Genomic DNA, 22,325 nt, shown 5'->3' on the forward strand with positions numbered 1-22,325 from the left:
GTGTGAGCATCTCCTTTCTGGGGAGCCTGGCTGAGCACTATGGCTTCTGAAAAACTATGTTCTTTTTGTAAACTGTTAGATGACCTACTGGAAAAATCACCTGGCGTTACATACCAAAAACCATACACACATTGTTATGTCTTGAGCCACTCATTTCACGTCTAGGAACCTTAGCTAAAAAAATGATAAAGGAGTGACTAGATAAAGATTCATGTACAAGGAATTTCACTGCAGAATCAGAGACACAAAAAAGGGGTGGGGAGATAAATTATTGCTCCTGGGAGAAATTACATAGGATGCGCTGTATTTATACAACAAGCATGCAGCCTCGGAAAGGTTTTTGAGGAATTTTTCATAATTTGGTAAAAATGTTATGGTGCTGGGTGAACTAGGACACGAAAATGTCGTTAAAGCATAGTTACAAATACATACTACATTTCATGAAAATAAGACAGCAATGACTATAAGAAACATCATTTCATTTTCCTCTAAGAGAATATTCTGCCAGTGAAACCACAAAAGCCATTAGTTATAAAATATGTCCTAGCTTCAGATGTAAATTTGAAAAAAATGCATATCTCAGACTGAAAGAAAATCTGTATGTTACAGGAAATACAAACACTGAGAGAACACACACCGAAGTGTTAACGGTGATGTACTATTTGGGTAGTAAGATTATAAGGCTTTCTTCCCCTGCCCCTTTATTCGTATTCTTCAGTTTTCTTCAATGAACATTATTAGTTTTAGAATCAGAAAATGAATTTTGCTTAAAAAATTGGTACTGCTGGTTAAACACTGCTTATAATAGAGGCCAAGCATCGCCTTGCTCCAGGTAAAATGTTGCTTCATGCAAACATGGTCATAAACTCTCCCACCTTTCTGTCCACCCAGTTGTAAATATGTTAGTAAATATCTTTCAGTAAATTACTCATCTTAGTAAAAGCTGACAAGTAGTCTAATTATAAAGAAAATATCAAGGAACAAAAACTCTGAAACTGGCAACAAAGCATTTAAAAACTCCGGCTCTCACTGTATCTGGGTCCATTATAGAAGGAGGCAGATGTCCCCACGCTACAGAAAATCATGGGGAGTGGCCTGGCCTCTGCAGCTCCCGCCCTCGAGTGAAACCTGTCACTCACAGGACCCTTCTACCTCAGCGTGGTGCTGCAGGAGTCACAGACAACACCTCAAGTCTCAGGGCTCTTGCATTTCATTTTGGTTTTCTTATAAGCAAAGTAATCCAGAGGAGGATGCTGTACAAATTTATAAAGAAAAGGGACACTTGCACCTTGAGGTCTAAAGTCAGGACTCTCTGGTCTGATCTGTATCCCCCACCCAATGGAAAGAGGCAAAACATGAGCTGTTGCTGAACCAGGTCCTGACAGCTGCCTTGTCAGGCATGCATCAGCTTCTCTCACTTTTGAAATCCAAGTGGAATATCCCCCTCCCCAAATTTTTTGTGAATACAGCCATTAAATGAACTAGGGGGGATAAAATCTCTTTGATAAATGAAGACTTACTCGAATTTTCTCAATCTCCACTTTATTAGCAGCCTGCTGCTTCTCCAATCTTTCACTCAACTGAGAGCAAATCTAAGGAAACAAACAGGGTATTCAAATGACAATCTCTTCAGCAGTGTCATAATCAGCACAGTCTGGGCTCATGGTGAATTCTACAGCGGAGGCTGGACCATGAATTGAGACAGTGCTGAGCGGGAGGGGGCAGATGCCAGGTGGGCAGAGGGTGCTCTGGCTCTGTCACCTCCGCATCCATCGGCCCAGGACCTGCGAGAACCCGTCAGCGCCCGAGTGCACTTGAAGGTCAACGTTACAGACATGCCAGACTCCGGAGCCAGCAAGAGAGCCCAGGACAGAAGGCACAAGGCCAGTTCAGTTATGCTGTCAGAATGGACCGGCTGGGGGACAGGTGGTTCCACATCACAGGACCACACATCAACAGCCAGAGTCGGAAGTGCTCCCAAGAACCAGGGTAGCCTCCAGGGATTAAGTGCCTACTTGTGTGAGGGACCTAGGCCAGGGGCTCCACAAACATCTCTGGACTCCTCACAACAGTTCTCCGGGAGAGTCACGAGTCCCCCTATTTTACAGCTGAGAATCAGCACAGTAACTCGTCCAGAAGCACAAGGACTCCTGCAGGGCCAGTGGCCGAGTGGGGACACGTGGGGGTGTGGAGAGGAAACCTCTCACACAGGCGAGCAGAGCGCCCAGAGCATGTGGCCCACTTCCGGGGCACAGACCCACCTGCTTGTAGTCGCCAATGATAGAGCTGTTTTTTTTAATCTCGGATTCTGCTTTGTCGAGTTCCCGACGGCACATTTCTTTTAACTGCGCACAGTAAGAAAAGCAAAGGTGACTGACGGTTGAGGGAGATAGACAGGAAGCCCCGGCAGGAGCTGTGTCGTGCTGTGCTGACCCCACAGTCCCAGAGGGGCGCTCCTGTCTCCTCCCCTTTCTCTCAGCAGTACGAACCCTACTCCTGATGCCAGGAGAGAAGTCAGAACATCGGACATCAAACCCTGCTTCAGGTGGGCCTTTGGCTGAAGTCCCTGTCAGTGCAGCCCACACTGGGACCCTGGGCGGAGGACGTAACAGAGCAAACGTCGAGGAGAAGCTGATGGGAGCACGGCTGTTCCTTCAGCGCCTCGGGGGTTACGTGGGGCGTCCCCGTCACCGCTCACCTCGGGCCGTCTGACTGAGATGAGAAGCGGGTGGACAGTGAAGCAGAACCAGCCTGCCCAGGGCGCAGCACCCGAAGCTCCTCCTACCCAGGGGCTGTGCTCAGGGCAAGCCTCCCAGAGCTGGCTCTGTGGGGAGGTAGCTGTGGACAGGGCAAGCAGGGGAGGAGCCACACACTATGAGACGTCTGCTTTCCTTCTGCAGAAATGCTAACCTTTTTGGTCACACTCAGATGCTGACACACAGGAACTTCTGCCCCAGTGAAAGCGTGGGCTTTACCTCACTGTCTCCTACATTTTAATTATTAAGAACCATTATGTTGCTTTATTCAGTAAGTAAAAAAGGCCTTTGGAGAGAAACTGAAGCCAGTTGTCCCCAGAGTTCTCCAGGGCCAAGAGGAAGCCAGCAGTGAAATCCCAGCTCTCAAGCATCTGCAAGACACAGAGGAGTGTGGGAGGGGCGATGCCCCCGTACCTGAGCAGACTCTTCTTCCAGCCTTCTTTTCTCTTCCTCTGCGTCAATCAGCTTCTGTTTGGTCATAAGCAGCTCCTTGTTCAGTGCATCGGCCTTTTCCTCAGCCTGAAACGTTTGAGAGATGCTGTTACAGAAGGAGTGAGAACTGAAAGGGTCTGAATTACGCAGCATAGCCCAACTTTAGGATGAGGAGGAAAGTGTGATGCAAAGAGGAGCTGTGACATGCTCAAGGTCACACTGAGAGGACACCTGGGCATAAGTGCCAGGCCGTCGCCTGCCCAGCGTTGTGTGGGGGAGTGGCTAGGCGCTGGCCTCCAGCATCAGCCAGCCTGGCCTCGACTCCCGTCGCTCCCTGACTGTGTGCTACTAGGAAGAGTCACAGAGAACCTATCGGAGCTTCAGGATCTTCATCTGAGGGAAGGCATGGAAAGGATTCCGCACAGTTCTGCTAACATGTAGCAGACACTCGATAAAAGGCAGCCATCATTATTATGAAGACTCAGAATTCTGGTTTTCTTCTCTGAACTCTCAGGATTTTCTCTGCTTCATCAAACACGTTCTGCATTTTGCTCTCATTCTCATCTGACAAAGGAAGGCACCTCCTTCCTGGCACACTCTTTTTCTTATCTGAAATGACCATCTTCCACCCTAGTTTTTTCTAAAGCACACAAAAGTCTGGGGGGCAGATCTTTGGGTCCAAGTGAAAATGATTCACCTGTACCTGACCCACAGAGTCCATTACCCTTGAGTGTCCACTCATAACTGAAGATGAGAGGCTGCAGCAGGTGAGAAGGCAGGCAAAGAAAGAGGCACAAGCTAGATAGAGAGCATCTTTGCAAGCTCCTCACATGCAGCTTCCTTTGACAATGGATGGTGGTTCCCTGAATTTCAACAGTATGTCTGAGGTCACAGAGCTAAGTGTGTAACAGTCCCTGTGCCTGCTACCACATCACTCCTCAGACATGTTTTCTTTGGGAGGCATAGGTTCCAGGGGGCTAGGGGCTGAGGCCTTAAGTGGAGAATTGAGAATGGCACACCATGCAACTCAAAAAGCCATTCAGTTCAGTTGCCTAGTTGTGTCTGACTCTTTGTGACCCCATGGACTACAGCACACCAGGCGTCCCATCCATCACCAACTCCTGGAGTTCACTCAAACTCATGTCCATCAAGTTGGTGATGCCATCCAACCATCTCATCCTCTGTTGTCCCCTTCTCCTCCTGCCTTCAATCTTTTCCAGCATCAGGGTCTTTTCCAATGAGTCAGTTCTTCGCATCAGGTGGCCAAAGTATTGGAGTTTCAGCTTCAGCATCAGTCCTTCCAATGAATATTCAGGACTGATTTCCTTTAGGATTGACTGGCTTGATCTTGCAGTCCAAGGGACTCTCAACAGTCTTTTCCAACACCACAGTTCAAAAGCATCAATTCTTTGGCACTCAGTTTTCTTTATAGTCCATCTCTCACATCCATACATGACTACTGGAAAAACCATAGCTTTGACTAGATGGACCTTTGTTGGCCAAGTAATGTCTCTGCTTTTGAATATGCCGTCTAGCTTGGTCATAGTTTTTCTTCCAGGAGCAAGCATTTCTTTTTTTTTTTTTTTTTCAGGAGCAAGCATCTTTTAATTTCATGGCTGCAATCACCATCTTCAGTGATTTTGGAGCCCAAGAAAATAAAGTCTGTCACTGTTTCCCTTGTTTCCCCATCAATTTACCATGAAGTGATGGGACCAGATGCCATGATCTTTTGTTTTTTGAATGTTGAGTTTTAAGCCAGCTTTTTCTCTCTCCTCTTTCATCAAAAGGCTCTTCAGTTCCTCTTCACTTTCTGCCATAAGGGTAGTGTCATCTGCATACCTGAGGTTATTGATATTTCTCCTAGCAATCTTGATTCCAGCTTGTGCTTCATCCAGCCTGCCATTTTGCATGATGTACTCTGCATATAAGTTAAATAAGCAGGGTGATAATATACAGCCTTGACGTATTCCTTTCCCTATTTGGAACTGGTCTGTTGTTCCATGTCCAGTTCCATCTGTTGCTTCTTGACCTGCATACAGATTTCTCAGGAGGCAGACAAGGTGGTCTGGTATTCCCATCTCTTTATGAATTTTCCAGTTTGTTGTGATCCACAGAGTCAAGGGCTTTGGAGTAGGCAATAAAGCAGAAGTAGATGTTTTTCTGAACTCTCTTTCTTTTCTGATGATCCAACAGATGTTGGCAATTTGATCTCTGGTTCCTCTGTCTTTTACAAGTCCAGCTTGAACATCTGAAAGTTCTTGGTTCATGTATTGTTGGAGCCTCACTTGGAGAATTTGGAGCATTACTTTGCTACCGTGTGAGAAAAGTGCAACTGTATGGTAGTTTGAACATTTTTGGCACTGCCTTTCTTTGGGATTGGAATGAAAACTGAACTTTTCCAGTCCCGTGGCCACTGCTGAGTCTTCCAAATTTGCTGGCATATTGAGTACAGCACTTTAACAGCATCATCTTTAAGGATTTGAAATAGCTCAACTGGAATTCCATCACTACCACTAGCTTTGTTCGTAGTGATGCTACCTAAGGCCCACTTGACTTTGCATTCCTGGATGTCTGGCTCTAGGTGAGTGATCACACCATCATGATTATCTAGGTCATGAAGATCTCTTTTGTATAATTTTTCTGTGTATTCTTGCCACCTCTTCTTAATATCTTTTGCTTCTGTTAGGTCCATATCATTTCTGTCCTTTTTTGTGCCCATCTTTGCATGAAATGTTCCCTTGGTATCTCTAATTTTCTTGAAGAGATCTCTAGTCTTTGCCATTCTATTGTTTTCCTCTATTCCTAAGCCATTAGTTACTGGCAAATTGCACATACTTGTGATTAAATGAGGTCCTGGATTAAGCCTGTCTTTGCTGGGGAGTGGCTTATCTTCTCCTCTAGCTCAAACCCAAGCAGCAACTGAGAGGGAAATGAGACTCAAACAACAGAGGAAATAATATGGAGAAAGAAGTTCTGTTAAAGATTTTGTTTTACTTGAATCAACAGAACATCCTGTCACCTCCGCGTCTCTCTCAGACCTGGGTAAAGCCTGCGAGCAGTGACCTGTAGCACACATACATTCTCTCAGTTACTCACATCACTCGCATGGGAGGTAAGACTGATTCTACCAAGTACAGGACAGCTGGCTCACGAAGGGGATCTTCTAACCCAGGAGTCTTCCTTGCCACCCTGGCTCCAAAATTCAGAAAAATGTTAAGACAGGCAAGTGATTCCCCCAAGCTCGCACAGTGAGTGTGGCAGAGCTGGAATCCATGCTATAGGAGCTGACTTGCAATGCTGTGCCCCTTCAACAAGAAAGTGCACGGAGGCCACTGGGCGGGCTGATGGCGGTCCTCTGAGGGCGCCACGCTCGCTGCACCGTCATTCTACTTATATAAGTGCAAGAGGAGAGAACATGTGGGATAAACACAAATCCAGAGCTCCACTTCTGGTCATGGAGGACTAACCAGGACCAGACTCGCCCATCCCCTGTAAACAGAACCCTGGACAAAATATACAAAGTTACCGTCTACTGACCCTGAAAACCAAAGCAGAGCTGTGGCTCCTGGAGAATGGAAACAAGCACGGCTCTACCACCACTCTGGGCTTCTGCCTCGGGTACATTCTGGACCAAGGAGCAGGGTGAGGGGTTCTACACAGAGCATACCTCAAAGGGTTATGGAGACAGAGCCAGGGGCTCAGAGAGGCTTTGGCAACTGAAAGTTGTGGGAGAGAGCTCTGGAGATGAAAGAGCTCCAGAACCACTGACAGGGCGGCAGGAGAGAGAACATGAAATCATGAAAATACCCAGTTAAACCAAAGAAGGCAGAAAGGGGGAAAAAGAGAACGAAAAAGCAAATACAACAAATGGGGAACAAATAGCAAGGTGGTAGACTCAAATCTACCATTTACATTAAATGTGACTGGTCTAAACACTGCAGTTAAAAGGAGGCTGTCAGATGGAATTTGAAAAAGCAAGATCCAACTATATGCTGGTAACAAAATCCCATTTTAAATATAGAGACATAGATATATTAAAAAAAGAATGGAAAAGGATATACCATGCAATACTATGAAGGCTGGAATGGCTATATTAGTATCAGGCAAAGTAGATTTCAGAACAGAGTATCACCAACGACAAAGAGGGACATTCCATAGCACCAAGAGTCACTCCTTGAAACTTGAAATCTCTTCATAAAGTCAAATTAAAAGAAACAAAAACTGACATAATGGAAAGGAGAAACAGATTAGGGCACAGAGTTACACATTTCCTCACTGTTCTCTCAGTAAATGATAGAATAAACAAGGAGATAAGCGGCAAGTCTACGGGAGATTTAACCAACAGTGAGTCAACTGGATCGAAGTGATGTTTACACAACACTCCACCTACAACAACAGGACACACGTTCCAAGAACATGTGGCACATTCAACCCAAACGGGCCACGGAAAGCCCTCCAATAAAGCAGAAGTATGCTTTTCATGTTGCTGTTCACGCATTAAGTCCTGTCTGAAGTTCTGTGACCTCAAGGACTGCAGCATGCCAGGCTCCCATGTACTCCACTATTCTCCAGAGTCAACTCAAATTCATGTCCATTGAGTTGGTAATGCTAGCTGATTGTCTTATCCTCTGTCACCCCCTTCTTGTGCCCTCAATCCTTCCCAGCATCGGGGTCTTTTCCAATGAGTCGGTTTTTTGCATCAAGTGGCCAAAGTAATAGAGCTTCAGCTTCAGCAACAGTCCTTCTAATGATTATTCAGAGTTGATTCCCTTTAGGATTGACTGGTTTGATCTTGCTGTCAACGGACTCTCGAGAGTCTTTTCTCTGGTACCACAATTTGAAACCAAGAATTCTTCAGCGCTCAACCTTCTTTATGGTCCAACTCACATTCATGCACGACTACTGGAAAAAAAACACAGCTTTCGCTATAAGGACCTTTGTCAGCAAAGTGATGTCTCTGCTTTTTAATACACTGTCTAGATTTGTCGCGGCTTTTCCTCCAAGGATCTGGCTACCCACTCCAGGATCCTTGCCCAGAGAATTCCATGGACAGAAGAGCCTGGTGGGCTATGGTCCATGGGACTGCAAAGAGTTCGACATGACTGAATGGCTAACACTTTCACTTTCCACTTTCACTTCCTACCAAGGAGCAAGCATCTTCTAATTTCTTGGCTGTAGTCACTGTCCGCAGTGATTTTGGAGCCCAAGAAAATAAAATCTGTCACTGCTTCCATTTTTCCCCCTTATATTTACTATGAAGTGAATTGCCAATATCCGCTGGATCATCAAAAAAGCAACAGAGTTCCAGAAAAGCATCTATTTCTGCTTCATCGACTATGCCAAAGCCTTTGACTATGTGGATCACAATAAACTGTGGAAAATTCTGAAAGACATGGGAATATCAGACTACCTGACCTGCCTCTTGAGAAACCTATATGCAGGTCAGGAAGCAACAGTTAGAACTGGACATGGAACAACAGACTGGTTTCAATAGGAAAAGGAGTACGTCAAGGCTGTATATTGTCACCCTGCTTATTTAACTTATATGCAGAGTACATCATGAGAAACACTGGGCTGGAAGAAGCACAAGCTGGAATCAAGATTGCCAGGAGAAATATCAATGACCTCGGATATGCAGATGACACCACCCTTATGGCAGAAAGTGAAGAGGATCTAAAGAGCCTCTTGATGAAAGTGAAAGAGAAGAGTGAAAAAGTTGGCTTAAAGCTCAACATTCAGAAAACGAAGATCATGGCATCCGGTCCCATCACTTCATGGGAAATAGATGGGGAAACAGTGGAAACAGTGTCAAGACTTTATTTTTTGGGCTCCAAAATCACTGCAGATGGTGACTGCAGCCATGAAATTAAAAGATGCTTGCTCTTTGGAAGAAAGTTATGACCAACCTAGATAGCATATTCAAAAGCAGAGACATTACTTTGCCAACAAAGGTCTGTCTAGTCAAAGCTATGGTTTTTCCTGTGGTCAGGTATGGATGTGAGAGTTGGACTGTGAAGAAAGCTGAGCACTGAAGAATTGATGCTTTTGAACTGTGGTGTTGAAGACTCTTGGGAGTCCCTTGGACTGCAAGGAGATCCATCCAGTCCATCCTAAAGGAGATCAGTCCTGGGTGTTCATTGGAAGGACTGATGCTGAAGCTGAAATTCCGATACTCCCTTGGACTGAAAGGAGATCCAACCAGTCCATTCTGAAGATCAACCCTGGGCTTCCTTTGGAAGGAATGATGCTGAAGCTGAAACTCCAGTACTTTGGCCACCTCATGTGAAGAGTTGACTCATGGGAAAAGACTCTGATGCTGGGAGGGATTGAGGGCAGGAGGAGAAGGGGACGACAGAGGATAAGATGGCTGGATGGCATCACCGACTCGATGGACATGAGTTTGGGTGAACTCTGGGAGTTGGGGATGGACAGGGAGGCGTGCTGTGCTGCGATTCATGGGTTCGCAAAAAGTCAGACACGACTGAGTGACTGAACTGAACTGATGGAACCGGATGCCATGATCTTAGTTTTTTGACTGTTGAGTTTCAAGCCAGCTTTTCCACTCTCCTTTTTCACCCTCAAGAAGCTCTTTAGTTCCTCTTTACTTTCTGCCATTAGAGTGGTATCTTCTACATATCTAAGGTTGTTGGTATTTCTCCTGGCAATTTTGATTCCAGCTTGTGATTCACCCAGCCTGGCATTTGGCCTGATGTGCTCTGCACGTAAGTTAAATAAACAGGGAGACAATATACAGCCTTGTTGTATTCCTTTTGCACCAGTCAGCTGTTTCATGTCCAGTTCTAACTGTTGCTTCTTGACCTGCACATAGGTTTCTCAGGAGACAGGTGAGGTGATCTGGTACTCCCATCTCTAAGAATTTCCCACAGTTTGTTGTGACCCACAGACACTGGTATAGCAGAGAGTCAAAGGCTTTAGCATAGCCAATGACGCAAAAGTAGATGTTTTTTTCTGGAATTCCCTTGCTTTTTCCATGATCCAACAAATGTTGGCAATTTAATCTCTGGTTCCTCTGCCTTTTCTAAACCCAGTTTGTATATCTAGAAGTTCTTGGTTCATGTATTGCTGAGCCTAGCTTGAAGGATTTTGAGCATAACCTTGCTAGCATGTGAAATGAGCACACTTATACAGCAGTTTGAACATTCTTTGGCAAAAGAATGCTTTAGAAGTATTACAATCAGGAAAAGTATGTACCCTGATGACAAATGAATTAAATCACAAATCAACGAACAGAAAAACTTCTGGGATAAACCCCTAATAGTTAAAAATTGAACAACACACTACTAATTAACTCAGAGATCAAAGAAATCATAAGAATTGAATGAAAATAAAAACACAACACATCAGAATGTGTGAGATGTAGCTGAAATAGTGCCTCAGTCTTTTTAAAAAGACTAAAGGTCCAAATCAATGACTAAGTTTCCTCTTTAAGAAGCTAGAAAAAGAGCAGGTTAAACCAAAAGAAAAGGAGAAGCAGATAATAAAAAGCAGAAATCAATAAAACAAAAAGGAAAAAAGTCAACAAAACCAAAAGCTGGGTTTTAAAGAGATCAACACAGTTGATATACTTCTAGTTAGATAAGGAAAAAAGACAAAAGACACAAATTACCCATATCAGGAATAAAAGAGAGAAGGCTTCAACAGATCCTATAAACATCAAAAGAATGAAGGAATATCAATGATTTTTTTATGCCAATACATTTGACAACTAAGATGAAATGGATAAATCACTTGAAAGGCACAGACTATAAGGATCTACACATGAAGATTTAGGAAATCTAAATAGCTCTGTATCTGAAAATAAACTGAAATTATAATTAAATAATTTCCGGTTAAGAAAACTCCAGGGTCATGTGCCCTCACTAGGATATTAAATCAAAGATTCACTCAAATAACAATTCCACATAAAAGCCTTAAAAAACATTAGGGAATACTTCCCAGTTCACTTTAGAAGGCCAGCATTTCCCTGATATCAAACCCATATTAAAACATTAATGAAACCCTATACACAAATATTCATCTGGAACACAAAAATCTTTAATACAAATAAAAATCTTTAAAAAAAGAAAACCTCAAGTTTCTTACGAACGCAGAGTTTGCATACAGTGAAAAACAGCAAATAATCACCTCAACAGATGCAGGAAGAGCATTTGACCAAGTTTAACAGCCACTCATGATAACAACTTTCAGCAAATAGGAAGAAAGGAGAACTTCCTCAGCTTGATCTACAGAAAACCTGGAGCTAACATCTGGAACAAGGCCCACTCTCACATCCAACATTGTTCCCAGGGTCCTAGTCTGTGCAGGAAGGCAAGGGGAAAAAGGCAGAATGGCTTGAAAGGAAGTAAAACTGTCTTTATTCAGAGATGATATGATTATGTATGTGGAAAATCCTAAAAAACAAACAAGAAGGCTACCAGAGTTAAGTGAATTTAGCAAGGTCACAGGATACAAAGTCAAGTAAACACCTGTATTTCTAGAGACTAACAATAGGAAAATTCAATGAAGAAAATGATGCCCGTAATAACAGATCAAACCATGTGCACATCTTGTAAACAAAACTAAATACGATCTAAATTAATGAAAACTGTACCATAATCATGGACTGGAACGTCCAAGGATTATTTAGATGTTAGTACTCCTCAAGCTGATTTATAGATTCAACACAACCCCACTCAAAATCCCAGAAGGCTTTTATTTTTAGAAGTTGAGAAACTGATTCTCTTACGTATATATAAATGCAACTTACTTACAATAGCCAAACTATTAAAAAAAAACAAAACACAAAGTTGGAGGATTCACATGACCTGATCTGAAGATTGGTAACGCTGCAATAGTTAAAACAGTGTGGTACTGGCATAAGGAGAGACATATACATCAATGGAGCAGAGAGAGAATCAAGGAGACCCGTACATACAGGGTCAATCGATTTCTGATAGAGCCCAAAGTAATGCAATGGGGAAAGCTTGCAACTTGCTCAAGGTCAGAGAACTAGAATGCAGGGGAGCCAGAATTCAAATCCCAGCAGGTGTGCCACTAAGTCTGTTTCCATCGCTCTCACATTATGTGGTCTCAGTGTAGAGGGCAGCCATGCAGGAGAGGGCGCAGACGGGGCCTTACACAGGTTCCCTCAGTCTTGAGCACCAATGTCAGGCCCCATTTCATAGAGGAGAAGGCTTGGATGGGGTCACCTACAGACTCAGTGGCTGACTGGGGATTCCTCCATAGCTGCTGTGTGATGGACGAGTCACAGAAATGACAGGTGAGGAATAACAAAAATGACAGAAAATTAACTGGAAATACAATGAGGGTTCTGGAAATCCTTTAAGCCACAAACCAGAGCTTTTCTCTGGGATGCAGAAAGGGAAGTATGAAAAGGCATGAAGTTCTTTCAAAAATCTAACACCCTAAAGTCAAATACTGGTGAAAAGACCGCACATTCTTCACTTCAGCACCTACCTGATTTTCAGTGATGATCCAACAGAAATGAGAGAAAACTAACTTGGAAAGGGACTCAATGTTTAGTGCAAAAACATCTATCTTCTCGGCACTCGTGATGGCTGGACTTGGGACCTCAGTTTGCTATTTCTGAGCTCAAGAGGCAGCAGGGGTCCTGCTCCTCTGAGCCAGGAGTGTCAGGCCAGCTGGGTTTCAATCTAAGGGCTCTGCCACTGATTAACACTGCTGCTGCTGCTGCTAAATCGCTTCAGTCGTGTCCGACCCTGTGTGACCCCATAGATGGCAGCCCACCAGGCTCCCCCGTCCCTGGGATTCTCCAGGCAAGAACACTGGAGTGGGTTGCCATGTCCTTCTCCAATGCAGGAAAGTGAAAAGTGAAAGTGAAGTCACTCATTCGTGTCCGACTCTTAGCGACCCCATGGACTGCAGCCCACCAGGCTCCTCCATCCAGGGGATTTTCCAGGCAAGAGTACTGGAGTGGGGTGCCATTGCCTTCTCCGCTGATTAACATTGGGACTGTGTAAGACATTTAGCCTCTTCTGGCCTCCTCAGTTAAACTGTATCCCTTTCACAAGGGTTTCCTGGAGGGTTTAACATTAAGTACAGAGCACTGTGCAGCACCTGGAACTCCTTAAGGGTTTAGGAAACACTCTGAAAGATGTCAGTATATTTTTGGTGTAGTTACGATATCAAATCACAGCTTCTTATTTCATATTTACTCTGGAGGCAGTGTGGCATCACAGATAAAGCCTGGGCATTCCGATTAGATGCACTTGGGTTATATTCCTGGCTCTGCTTCTTCCTGGGTGCCTTCCTCTCTAAGAGAAGTAATATGAACCAGTAGATACCGCCATCTCTTTCTCTTCATCTGATGCACGAATCACTTGGAGAATCTAAGGAGGCTGAAGAAATACAGTAGCACACAGGATTTTCATACATGTTTGGTAGATGTCAAGACCTTGTGAAGTTCATATATCCTATGGGGTTCAACATATTATGTAAGTTCCTTGTTAACCCTCAACAGTCTAAGCCTGTCTCTAGAAAAATCAATGAGCAGAAAACTGACAGGAAAATCTAAGTCAGGTGCTGCCAAACTCTGTCCAAGCGCCAAATCCAGCCTGCCACCTATTCTCCTAAATAAAGTTTTAGTGGAACACCGCCATGCTCATCTGTTTTATTGCCCATGGCTCCTTTCTGTGACAATGGCAGAGTTACATAGTTGCAACAGAGACCACAAGGCCCACCAAGTCATGTCTGTCTCTCTATAGAAAAAGTCTGCCAACATCTGACCTCAACCATGAATGAGAGAGTACACTATGGGAAGCCTGCAGTACAGAAAATGGACAACACCCTGCCAGGAATGCCATCAACTCAAACTTTTCAAGATTAAGAGAAGCAAAGAAAAACAGAACATCTGCCAGCAGAGATTCCTGATGAAATCACAAGCTGTGGAGGCACTGGGCATTATTACAACTGGCAATGGTTATGCAAAAGGCACATGATATCCAGGATGACAAAATCTGTTCATGTCTTAGGGGTAAGTTAAGGAAATTACAGTGATTAAATGCTACTGACAACTGTAATAACTTAAGAATCAGCCAAAGAGGTCTTTCAATCAATGTCTGGAGAGGTGTTCAGGGACTGCACGTATAATGAGAGAAGAGTGTGGAAAGGAGGGCTTAATGAGATCATCAATGACCCCTGAAGGAAAGGGAGGAACAGTACCGACAAGAGGTCCTCCTAAGAGGGAAACACTAGAATAAACACGAAAACTTCAGGATTTCACCTGATTAAGGGAGAAGGGTCTCAATGCAAGCATCTTTTCAGACAAGGGAGACTTACGTTATCCAGGTCTTTCCGCAGTGCAATCTTGCTGGTCACCAGCTCATGGGCTAAGTCGTCATTTTCCTGTTCCAACCTCATGTTAGCTTCTTGTAGGCGCCTATTCTCTCGCTGATGGGTGGGGAGAAACCAGTTGCAAACATAAAGATCAGATGGAAATGACAACTTTTCAGGTTAACCCTCAAAACTAATTGCTGAGACCGATGGGCATCCGGGGAGATGTGGCTGGCCCCAGTGTGCCGCCAAGCAACAGTTCCTTCCTTGCTGTCTCCACTGATTCAACTAACTGTCAGGCAGCTGAGTGAGTGAGTGAGTGAAGTCACTCAGTCGTGTCCGACTCTTTGCGACCCCATAGACTGTAGCCTACCAGGCTCTTCCGTCCATGGGATTTTCCAGGCAAGAGTACTGGAGTGGGTTGCCATTTCCTTCTTCAGAGGATTTTCCCGACCCAGGGATCGAACCGGGTCTCCCGCATTGTCGGCAGACGCTTTACCGACTGAGCCACAAGGGAAGCCCCTAACTGTGACAAAAGCCCATAGAATTGTAACCAACTAGACAACTAGCAAGAAGCGAAGCAAGTCTTGCTTTCTCTTTTGCAAACTCAAACTGTAACTGGAACCTAAAAACAGTGAAACTAAATTTTAAACAGAACTCACTAAAGTTAACTATAGGCACAATTTTCTGAAGTGAAAGGCTGAAGGCACTTCACATCACTTAGGCCATAAACAAACCTCAAATCGCTCGATGGGGTCTTCTTGTTGGGCCTGCTGTTCCCTCATGGTGTGATATTCTTTTTCATATTTTTTCAACTTCTTCTGACTAATCTGTAGGATAGAACACAGCATAAATTAAAAAGCATCAGGAAGAGGTGGGTGCTTCAAGGCTTGCACTGAAGACCAAGATCTCTACTGACCTTGGCATCCCAAGTTGACCACCAAAGTGGTTACTTCCTGCACATAAGCCCAGAAACTAAAATTCTTACTCAAATTGAGGGGTTTGGGGGGGGGGGCAGATAATTGGTTCCTGAAGATTTTACCATGGGTGTCAGAATGAACATCCAACAGATGACCCCTCCTATCTGAGCTCTAGGTCTGATTATTCGTTCTTTCCCTCCTCCTCAGGCACCATTTTCTTCAGCACATACCAGCAACGCTGCAGGTGCTTTCATTCTCTGACCTCACAACCTCTCCACAAGGTGTGGTATTAATGGCCTCAATTTGTAGGCAACTTAACTGAGAAGTAAGAAGTTAGGTAACTTGACCACAGCCACTCAGTTAGGGACTGGCAGATCCAGGATTTGTGCCAGGCCGTTAGACACCATCCGAAGTCCAAGCTGTAGCCACCTCACTATCTACCTTCTAACACTTTCCTTTCCATTAGCACCTTCTGTGCTGCCTTCAAACAGGCATACTTCTCTCTGCCCTTAAATTCTTCCATCTCACTGAACTACTGTCCTCTTTCTCTCAAGCTTGTTCTTACCGACTACTGCAAACTGCTATACTGCTGACTCACACACCTAACTTTTAGCCCCCAGTTTCAGGTTAATTGGGCCTTCCTGGTGGTTCAGATGGCAAAGAATCCACCTGCAATGCAAGAGACCAGGGTTCAGTCTCTGGGTTGGAAAGATCCCCCAGAGAAGGAAATGGCCACCCATTCTAGTATTCTTGCCTGGAGAATTTCATGGCCAGAGGAGCCTGGCGGGTTTCAGTCCATGGAGTGTGTTACAGTCCACGGAGCTGCAAAAGCATTGAACATGACCGAGCGACTAACACCTTCCAGGCTAATTAGGCATCTCAGGGCTAGTCTAGTCCAACATCCTTATTTTACAGATGAAAACCTGAGGTGCAGAAAGGGGACAGGACAGGCCCGAGCTTGCAGCAGGCCCGTGTCGGCCTCTGCTAGTCCCTGCTCATTCTTCCCTTCCTGTCTCACTTGAGCTGCCTGGTGTTCCCCTACCACTGATTCTGTGGACACCTGCCCCAGTCGTCTGTTTACAGGTATGCCCAATCAGAGATTACTCTTGGAGTTTGGCTGCTGCCCAAAGGGAGGTAGCCAGGAGCCTACCAGCACTATGCCCTCGCTGCAGGCTATAAAGATGACCACTAAACACCACTGGGGTGAGGCTGCAGCGGGAAAGTGGCACCCCTAAGCCCAGATCTTCTGTGGTTTAAGGCTAATGCTGGGACGAATGTTTATTATGTGTGTAACTGATTCACAAAGAAAGCACCCAAATAAAACATTGGCGTAATCTGTAAATTCATAAACAATCTGAACAAATCAATAGTAGAGGGACAGAAAACTGAGGCTTGTGGGCGGCCAACACTTCCTCCCAGTACTCTCTCCTGTCAGTCTGTGTAAATGACAAAGGGCGGGCAGAGATACAAGGCTCCTCAACTGCTTTGTGAAAAAGAAAAGCTGATGCCAAACCCTATAAAACATCCTCACGGGTCTTCAGGATCCTTCGACTTTTCATTCTCCTGCTGTGGTGACAAAGAATGAACATTTCCTCCATAACCATACATTTGGCTAGTTACAAAATACTGTCTTCTACATCTCATTATCCCTTATTATAAATATCTCATTCTTAGAGTAAAAGGGTGGGTCCCCCTCAGCTTCATAACAGAAGCTGGTGTGTGATGAGCGCCCTGTGAGTGCCAGACTCTGTACACGTGTTATCTCACCTGGTTCTTACATTTTTGTGACAGGACATGGGCATTTCTCTGTGTGTTTACTAGGTTTTCCACTTTTTCTGCATTGAGGACAAATTACATTTATAACTGAGTTAACAACATGACTGCTGTTTAAAAACAATGCTCATAAGTTGGGCTCCTCTGAGACAGAGCTCTGGCATTCTCTCCACGGACGGCGCTGCTCCGGAGCTCTGACTGCTTTCCTAATTTTCAGCCTCAATTCTCTGTCTCTCTTCCTCCCTCTTTCCCTTAAATGCCTTAACCCCAACCCCATCACAAACGAAAAATAAACACAACATTGCTCACAGTGGGTTCATAGCTGACTCTGACTTCCAGAGTGCGTGGCTGTATAGTCAACTGGCTCAAGCTGCCTCTGAGTCAGAGACTCATTAAGACTGATGCCTGATAACTGAGTGAGGAATGAGAAGTGTCAATAGGAAAAGCAGCAACTCAAGTGTCTTTATGAGGCTGCACCCAGGAGAGACCAGTGCCTCTCAGCCTGCGTACCCCATCATTAGCGCCTTCTCCAGGTCAGAGACAGGCCTCACTTGCTGCTGTCCCTGCTCTGCACAAAGAGAGTGCCCAGGAATGCTTGCTAAATGAAGGAGAGACGACCCCTCACTCCATCCCTTAGCACTGACCTGTCTTCTAAATGGAAATGGCAACCAAAGCCAATGGACGCTTCAAGCCTGGTCCCTCGGCCTGTGCAGCCTGGTGTCCGGATCACTCCTGTTCACCTATGAGATCAGAGCTCCAGATCACTTCTTTAGTGAACCCTTCCTGACACCCTCTTCCCCCATCAGGCTAAGTCTTTCATTATATATTCTCATAGCATAGAGCCAAATCCTCCATGGTACCTGTCCAAGTCCACGATTATTTATTTATGCGCTTACTCGACTGTCTGTCTTCCCACTAGGAAAAAGGCCACATCTGTTCTGCTTAGCAGCATATCTCTAGTGCCCAGCTCAATGCCTGGAACATAATCAGCACTTAATAGTCAGCTGCTGAACAAATCAAAGCCAAAGGCCTTCCTTTTTTTAATCTAATAAGGATGCAAGAAGGGGCATTTATTTATCCAGTAGTTGAGCCCCACTATGTGCAATGTTCTTTGCTAGGCATTAACGATACAAAAATATATATAGATCAGGATATGCAAACTCCACAAGGGCAGGAACTCTGCACTGTGAAACTCCTAATGCCTGGTACACAGGAAACATGAAAATACTTAATGAAGAGACACAGCTCCCGCCCCTTAAAAGTCCAAGATTCATTTTGTCTCTCTTACTTTCACAACTGCAATTTTAACTGAATTCAAGAAAAACAGAAGTGATGGAATAAGCCCCTGAGCTCCAAATCACACCCACTGTTGGCTGACTCCCATCAGAAGGCTGTGGAAGTCACAGTTTCACACATTTGCCCTGCAAGAAGGTTAAATTTGAAATCTGTTTAAATGTACTTTCAAGGAGGAAAAAATTCTAATCATTTCCTGGGCTAAGGCTACTGCAATTTAGGGAAAACCAACTGTATACCTCATCTCAATTAGTACAAGATTCTTAACACTGTTTGAGACGGCATCACTTTGAATATCCTGAGAGCCAAGGTTCCCACTAAAAAGTATAGATGCTAACTCCACCCCTACCTCGCTCCCAGCAATAACACATTCTACATACCATTTCAGAGGGCTCATGGGCTCCCTGAGGCCCATCCATAGTCCCAGGTTAAGAAACCCTGAATTAGAGAGAAGGTGGACACTTGGAACATGCCAGTTGGATATTTTGGTAGAAGTTAAAAAAAAAAAAAAAATCAGCCTAAAACACCTTTTCCTTGGTCACTCACTTGTCATTAATCTGTCATAGGAAGTGGATAAGGTTCTCTCTTAAAACACGTGCTACTTCCCCTGGGAAAGCTGGCCCCTGACCAGCCCCTGGAATAGACAGGGATGTTCTGGCCCATGCTGCTGGCCTGGGTGGGAGGGAGACAGAACTACTGGCCACCTAGAGCGTGCACCGAGCAAGGCTTGAGTCCTGACTCCACCGATGACTAACTGTGTGACTGAGGGCAAGCTACCTTATCTCAGCCTCAGGGTCCTCATCTGGGAAAACCCCAACTGTCCTTATGAGAAGTGCTGTTGTGAGGATCGAATGACAGAACACACATGTAGAGCGGAGAAGAGGACCTGGCACACAGTGAAGTCTTTTAAATAAAGAGTTGCTATGACTTCTTCTTATCTGCATCCTTGCCCTGAATCTGAGGCAGCCATCTGCTGGGCATGTGCTGCAGACAGGGAGCCACTCAAACAAAGTCCATTTAACACAGAAGAGTAGCAAACAGGCTGCTGGTAGGAAACAGGAGCTGAGTTTAAAGTTCGGCTCAGAGACCCTTGCAAAGGCCAGAATCCCTGCGGGGCTGGACTCAGAAAATCCAGTGCAGGAGAGAGCCTGCAGGCTGGCAGCTCTGCGCGGCAGGGGTGGAGCTATGTTGTGTGGGTGAGTGGGTACACAGGAAGGAGCTCCTGACCCCAGAGTCCTCAATGCTAAACACAGAAATCTAGCACAAGTCCATCTTCCCTTTTCAGTTAGTGAATAGAAGACCCTGAGATTCACGTAGGACTGGCAAGCTAACCTCTACGCTTCCTATTTTCTTTAATCCTCCAAACAACTTTCTGAGATGGGTACAGCAGGGATCATCACCCTCACTGCTGTAGGGGGCAGTGAGGACCCCCTACTGCACGCCCTGGGGAATGGAGCCCTAGACAGGTAAAGTGACTTGTCTGAAGTAAAAGACCCAGTCTGTTCAGTCACAGCGCCAGCATAAGAAAACAAATCTGGGGTGGTTCTTGTTTCTTATTCCTCTCTGTAGCTGAGCTCAGTGTATTCTTGGCATAGAAGACAATCTACAAATGCTCGTTGACATGAACTGACTTAAGCAAAGCAGGTATCTGGGCAGAGGAGATCCAAACCTGGTGGGCCAGAAGAGCACTGGTGTGTCACAGAGCAGCTGTGATGTTAAAGGCATCACCTTATTTCTTTCTCTACAACCTGTTGTGCTAACCTACCTAAGGTCACAAAGCAGAGGCAGAACCAGGGTGAGAGCCAAGGTCGGTGGGACTCCAATGCCTGCACTTAAAACCACTTGAAACAAATCAACACTCTATTTCTGAGTCTTTTTATTTAATTTGTTCTAACAGTTTAGACTCAAACTCCCTCAAAAATTACTAAATAGAATTAGGCATCCTTGTTCTACCATCAGAGTATTTTCCTAAAGTGCAATCAGCAAGTTATTAGCAGAGGACTCAAACATAGATAAGGACTAAAGCAGAGGAACTTATTAGAATAAGAAGGTAGTAACCACTGCTACCCTTTCAATAACCAGCAAACTTCAGGGTTTACTGCAGAGAAAGAGAGTAACCACTCAGAAGCTTCCTCATGAAATCCAATTCTAAAAGGTAGAACAAGCAAAGACATAAAACTAGCCTGGTCTAGTTACACGGAAAACGGCACTCAGCTACCGTGTACAAAAGGCAAGTTTCAGCACTGACACAGAGACTGAGGTATTCATCATGATATGACGAGTATCGCCAAAAATGGACCAACAGAAGTGGCGCCTGACTCATTCATTCACTCCTCCAGGCACAGTAAAGCACAGTGATGATAAGCATTGATTTCAGAGTCTGAAATTCCTGGGATCCAATCTCAACTCCATCCCTTACTAACTTTGTGCTGGCTGCGAGTTTTCTTCAATTTTCTAAGCTTCAGTATGTGTTAGTGTGTTAGTCGCTCAGTCGTGTCGACTCTTTGCGACCCCACGTACTGTAGCCCGCCAGGCTCCTCTGTCCATGGGATTCTCCAGGCAAGAATACTGGAGTGGGTTGCCATTTCCTTCTCCAGGGGATCTTCCCGACCCAGGAATCAAACCCAGGTCTCCTGCACTGCAGGCAGATTCTTTACTCTCTGAGCCACCAGGGACGCTTCAGTATACACATCTATAAAATGACTTCACACAGTGACTCTAAGGATTAATTCACGATGTGTAGATACTATGCAAGGCTGCTATGAACGTATCAAGAAAAAAGACTAATACAGTCACTACAAACACAGATCTTAGAACCCAAACAAACACTAACTACACAAATGATTTGAGCAGAGAGTGAAGTTCAAACTAAATACTGCTTTTAGCTCATGATTAAAAACATGCCCTGAATGCAAATATTCCTAAATGCCAGAGAGTCTTCTGTTTCTCCAAACGGCAAATGGTTAGGATTACATTAATTGAGAGATATTACTACTTGCAATAATATCTTTTCTCACAAGTAGTTTGAAGTCTAGCATATTCACTTTATGTTTTAAACAACAAATTTCAATGAAGCAATGGTTCAGACGTTCTGTTTCACATTAGGCAGGATATCCTACACAACAAGGGTCAAGTCTTTCTTCTTGATCTAAGAAACCCACAGAGCCATCTCTTTTGGCATGGTTCTTGCTTCTTCTAAGCCTCACTTACTGGACTTATTTTTAAAAATTCCATTATAGTCACACGAAGAAACAGTTGCTCTTAAATATTTCTGGAGTCAAAAATTTAAAAGACCTAATTTATTTTTTCCCCATTTCCCCCCACTCAACATGATGCACGGGCTGCCGGGCTCCTAGAACCATTCTCGATCTTCTGGAACAATGTAAATTGAAATTGCGTTTAGATCTTGTATCATAAGTGGAAGCATTTTTTTTCTGTCTCAGCTCACTGACCCATGGAGGAAGAGAAATTCCATAGTTAAATGAGCTGATGTATATGGCTAAATTTTAGATTAAGAGCAGGGGATCTATAATTCCTCAAGAAATTAAAAAAAATTCAGTCTCATAAAACTAAGAAGACGAAAGGAAGAAGAAAAGGCCAGGAAAGAAAGAAAAAAAGAGAGGCAAGTGAAGACAGATACAGAGCAAGATTTACAGAGACGAGGAAGACACAGAGCACAGAGAATGCAGACTGTGTGGGCAGCAGACCCACCTTGTGGCCATTTAAGATACTGCCACACCAAACTCTTCCTGTCGCCTTTGGCAAAGAGCCATGCAACAGGCTGTCAGAAGACCCTAGTTCCAACGGGGCTTTTGTCACTGCCCAATCAGTGTCAGCT

The 22,325-nt window shown here is 44.5% G+C and overlaps 1 protein-coding gene across 6 annotated transcripts in view; it reads right to left on the reverse strand.

Annotated features, from left to right (window-relative positions):
* The window catches only part of RABGAP1 (RAB GTPase activating protein 1), a 161,680-nt gene that overhangs the window by 3,295 nt on the left and 136,060 nt on the right, over positions 1 to 22,325 (reverse strand). For 5 of the 6 annotated variants that reach the window (XR_006059090.1, XR_009599743.1, XM_042245725.1 and 2 more), the window contains 5 exons: positions 15,239 to 15,331; positions 14,508 to 14,618; positions 3,171 to 3,275; positions 2,262 to 2,345; positions 1,521 to 1,592 (listed from right to left, as the gene is read on the reverse strand). Coding sequence is in view for 4 of the 6 variants with exons in the window: in XM_042245725.1 (XP_042101659.1) it covers positions 1,521 to 1,592; positions 2,262 to 2,345; positions 3,171 to 3,275; positions 14,508 to 14,618; positions 15,239 to 15,331 (465 nt within the window). In the remaining 2 variants the exon portion in view is untranslated. Of the gene's footprint in view, positions 1 to 1,520; positions 1,593 to 2,261; positions 2,346 to 2,494; positions 2,713 to 3,170; positions 3,276 to 14,507; positions 14,619 to 15,238; positions 15,332 to 22,325 lie in introns of those variants that run through there. The other variant, XM_060411824.1, reaches the window with a different exon arrangement.

This window comes from Ovis aries, chromosome 3 (genome assembly GCF_016772045.2).
Source record: "Ovis aries strain OAR_USU_Benz2616 breed Rambouillet chromosome 3, ARS-UI_Ramb_v3.0, whole genome shotgun sequence".
NCBI lineage: Eukaryota > Metazoa > Chordata > Mammalia > Artiodactyla > Bovidae > Ovis > Ovis aries.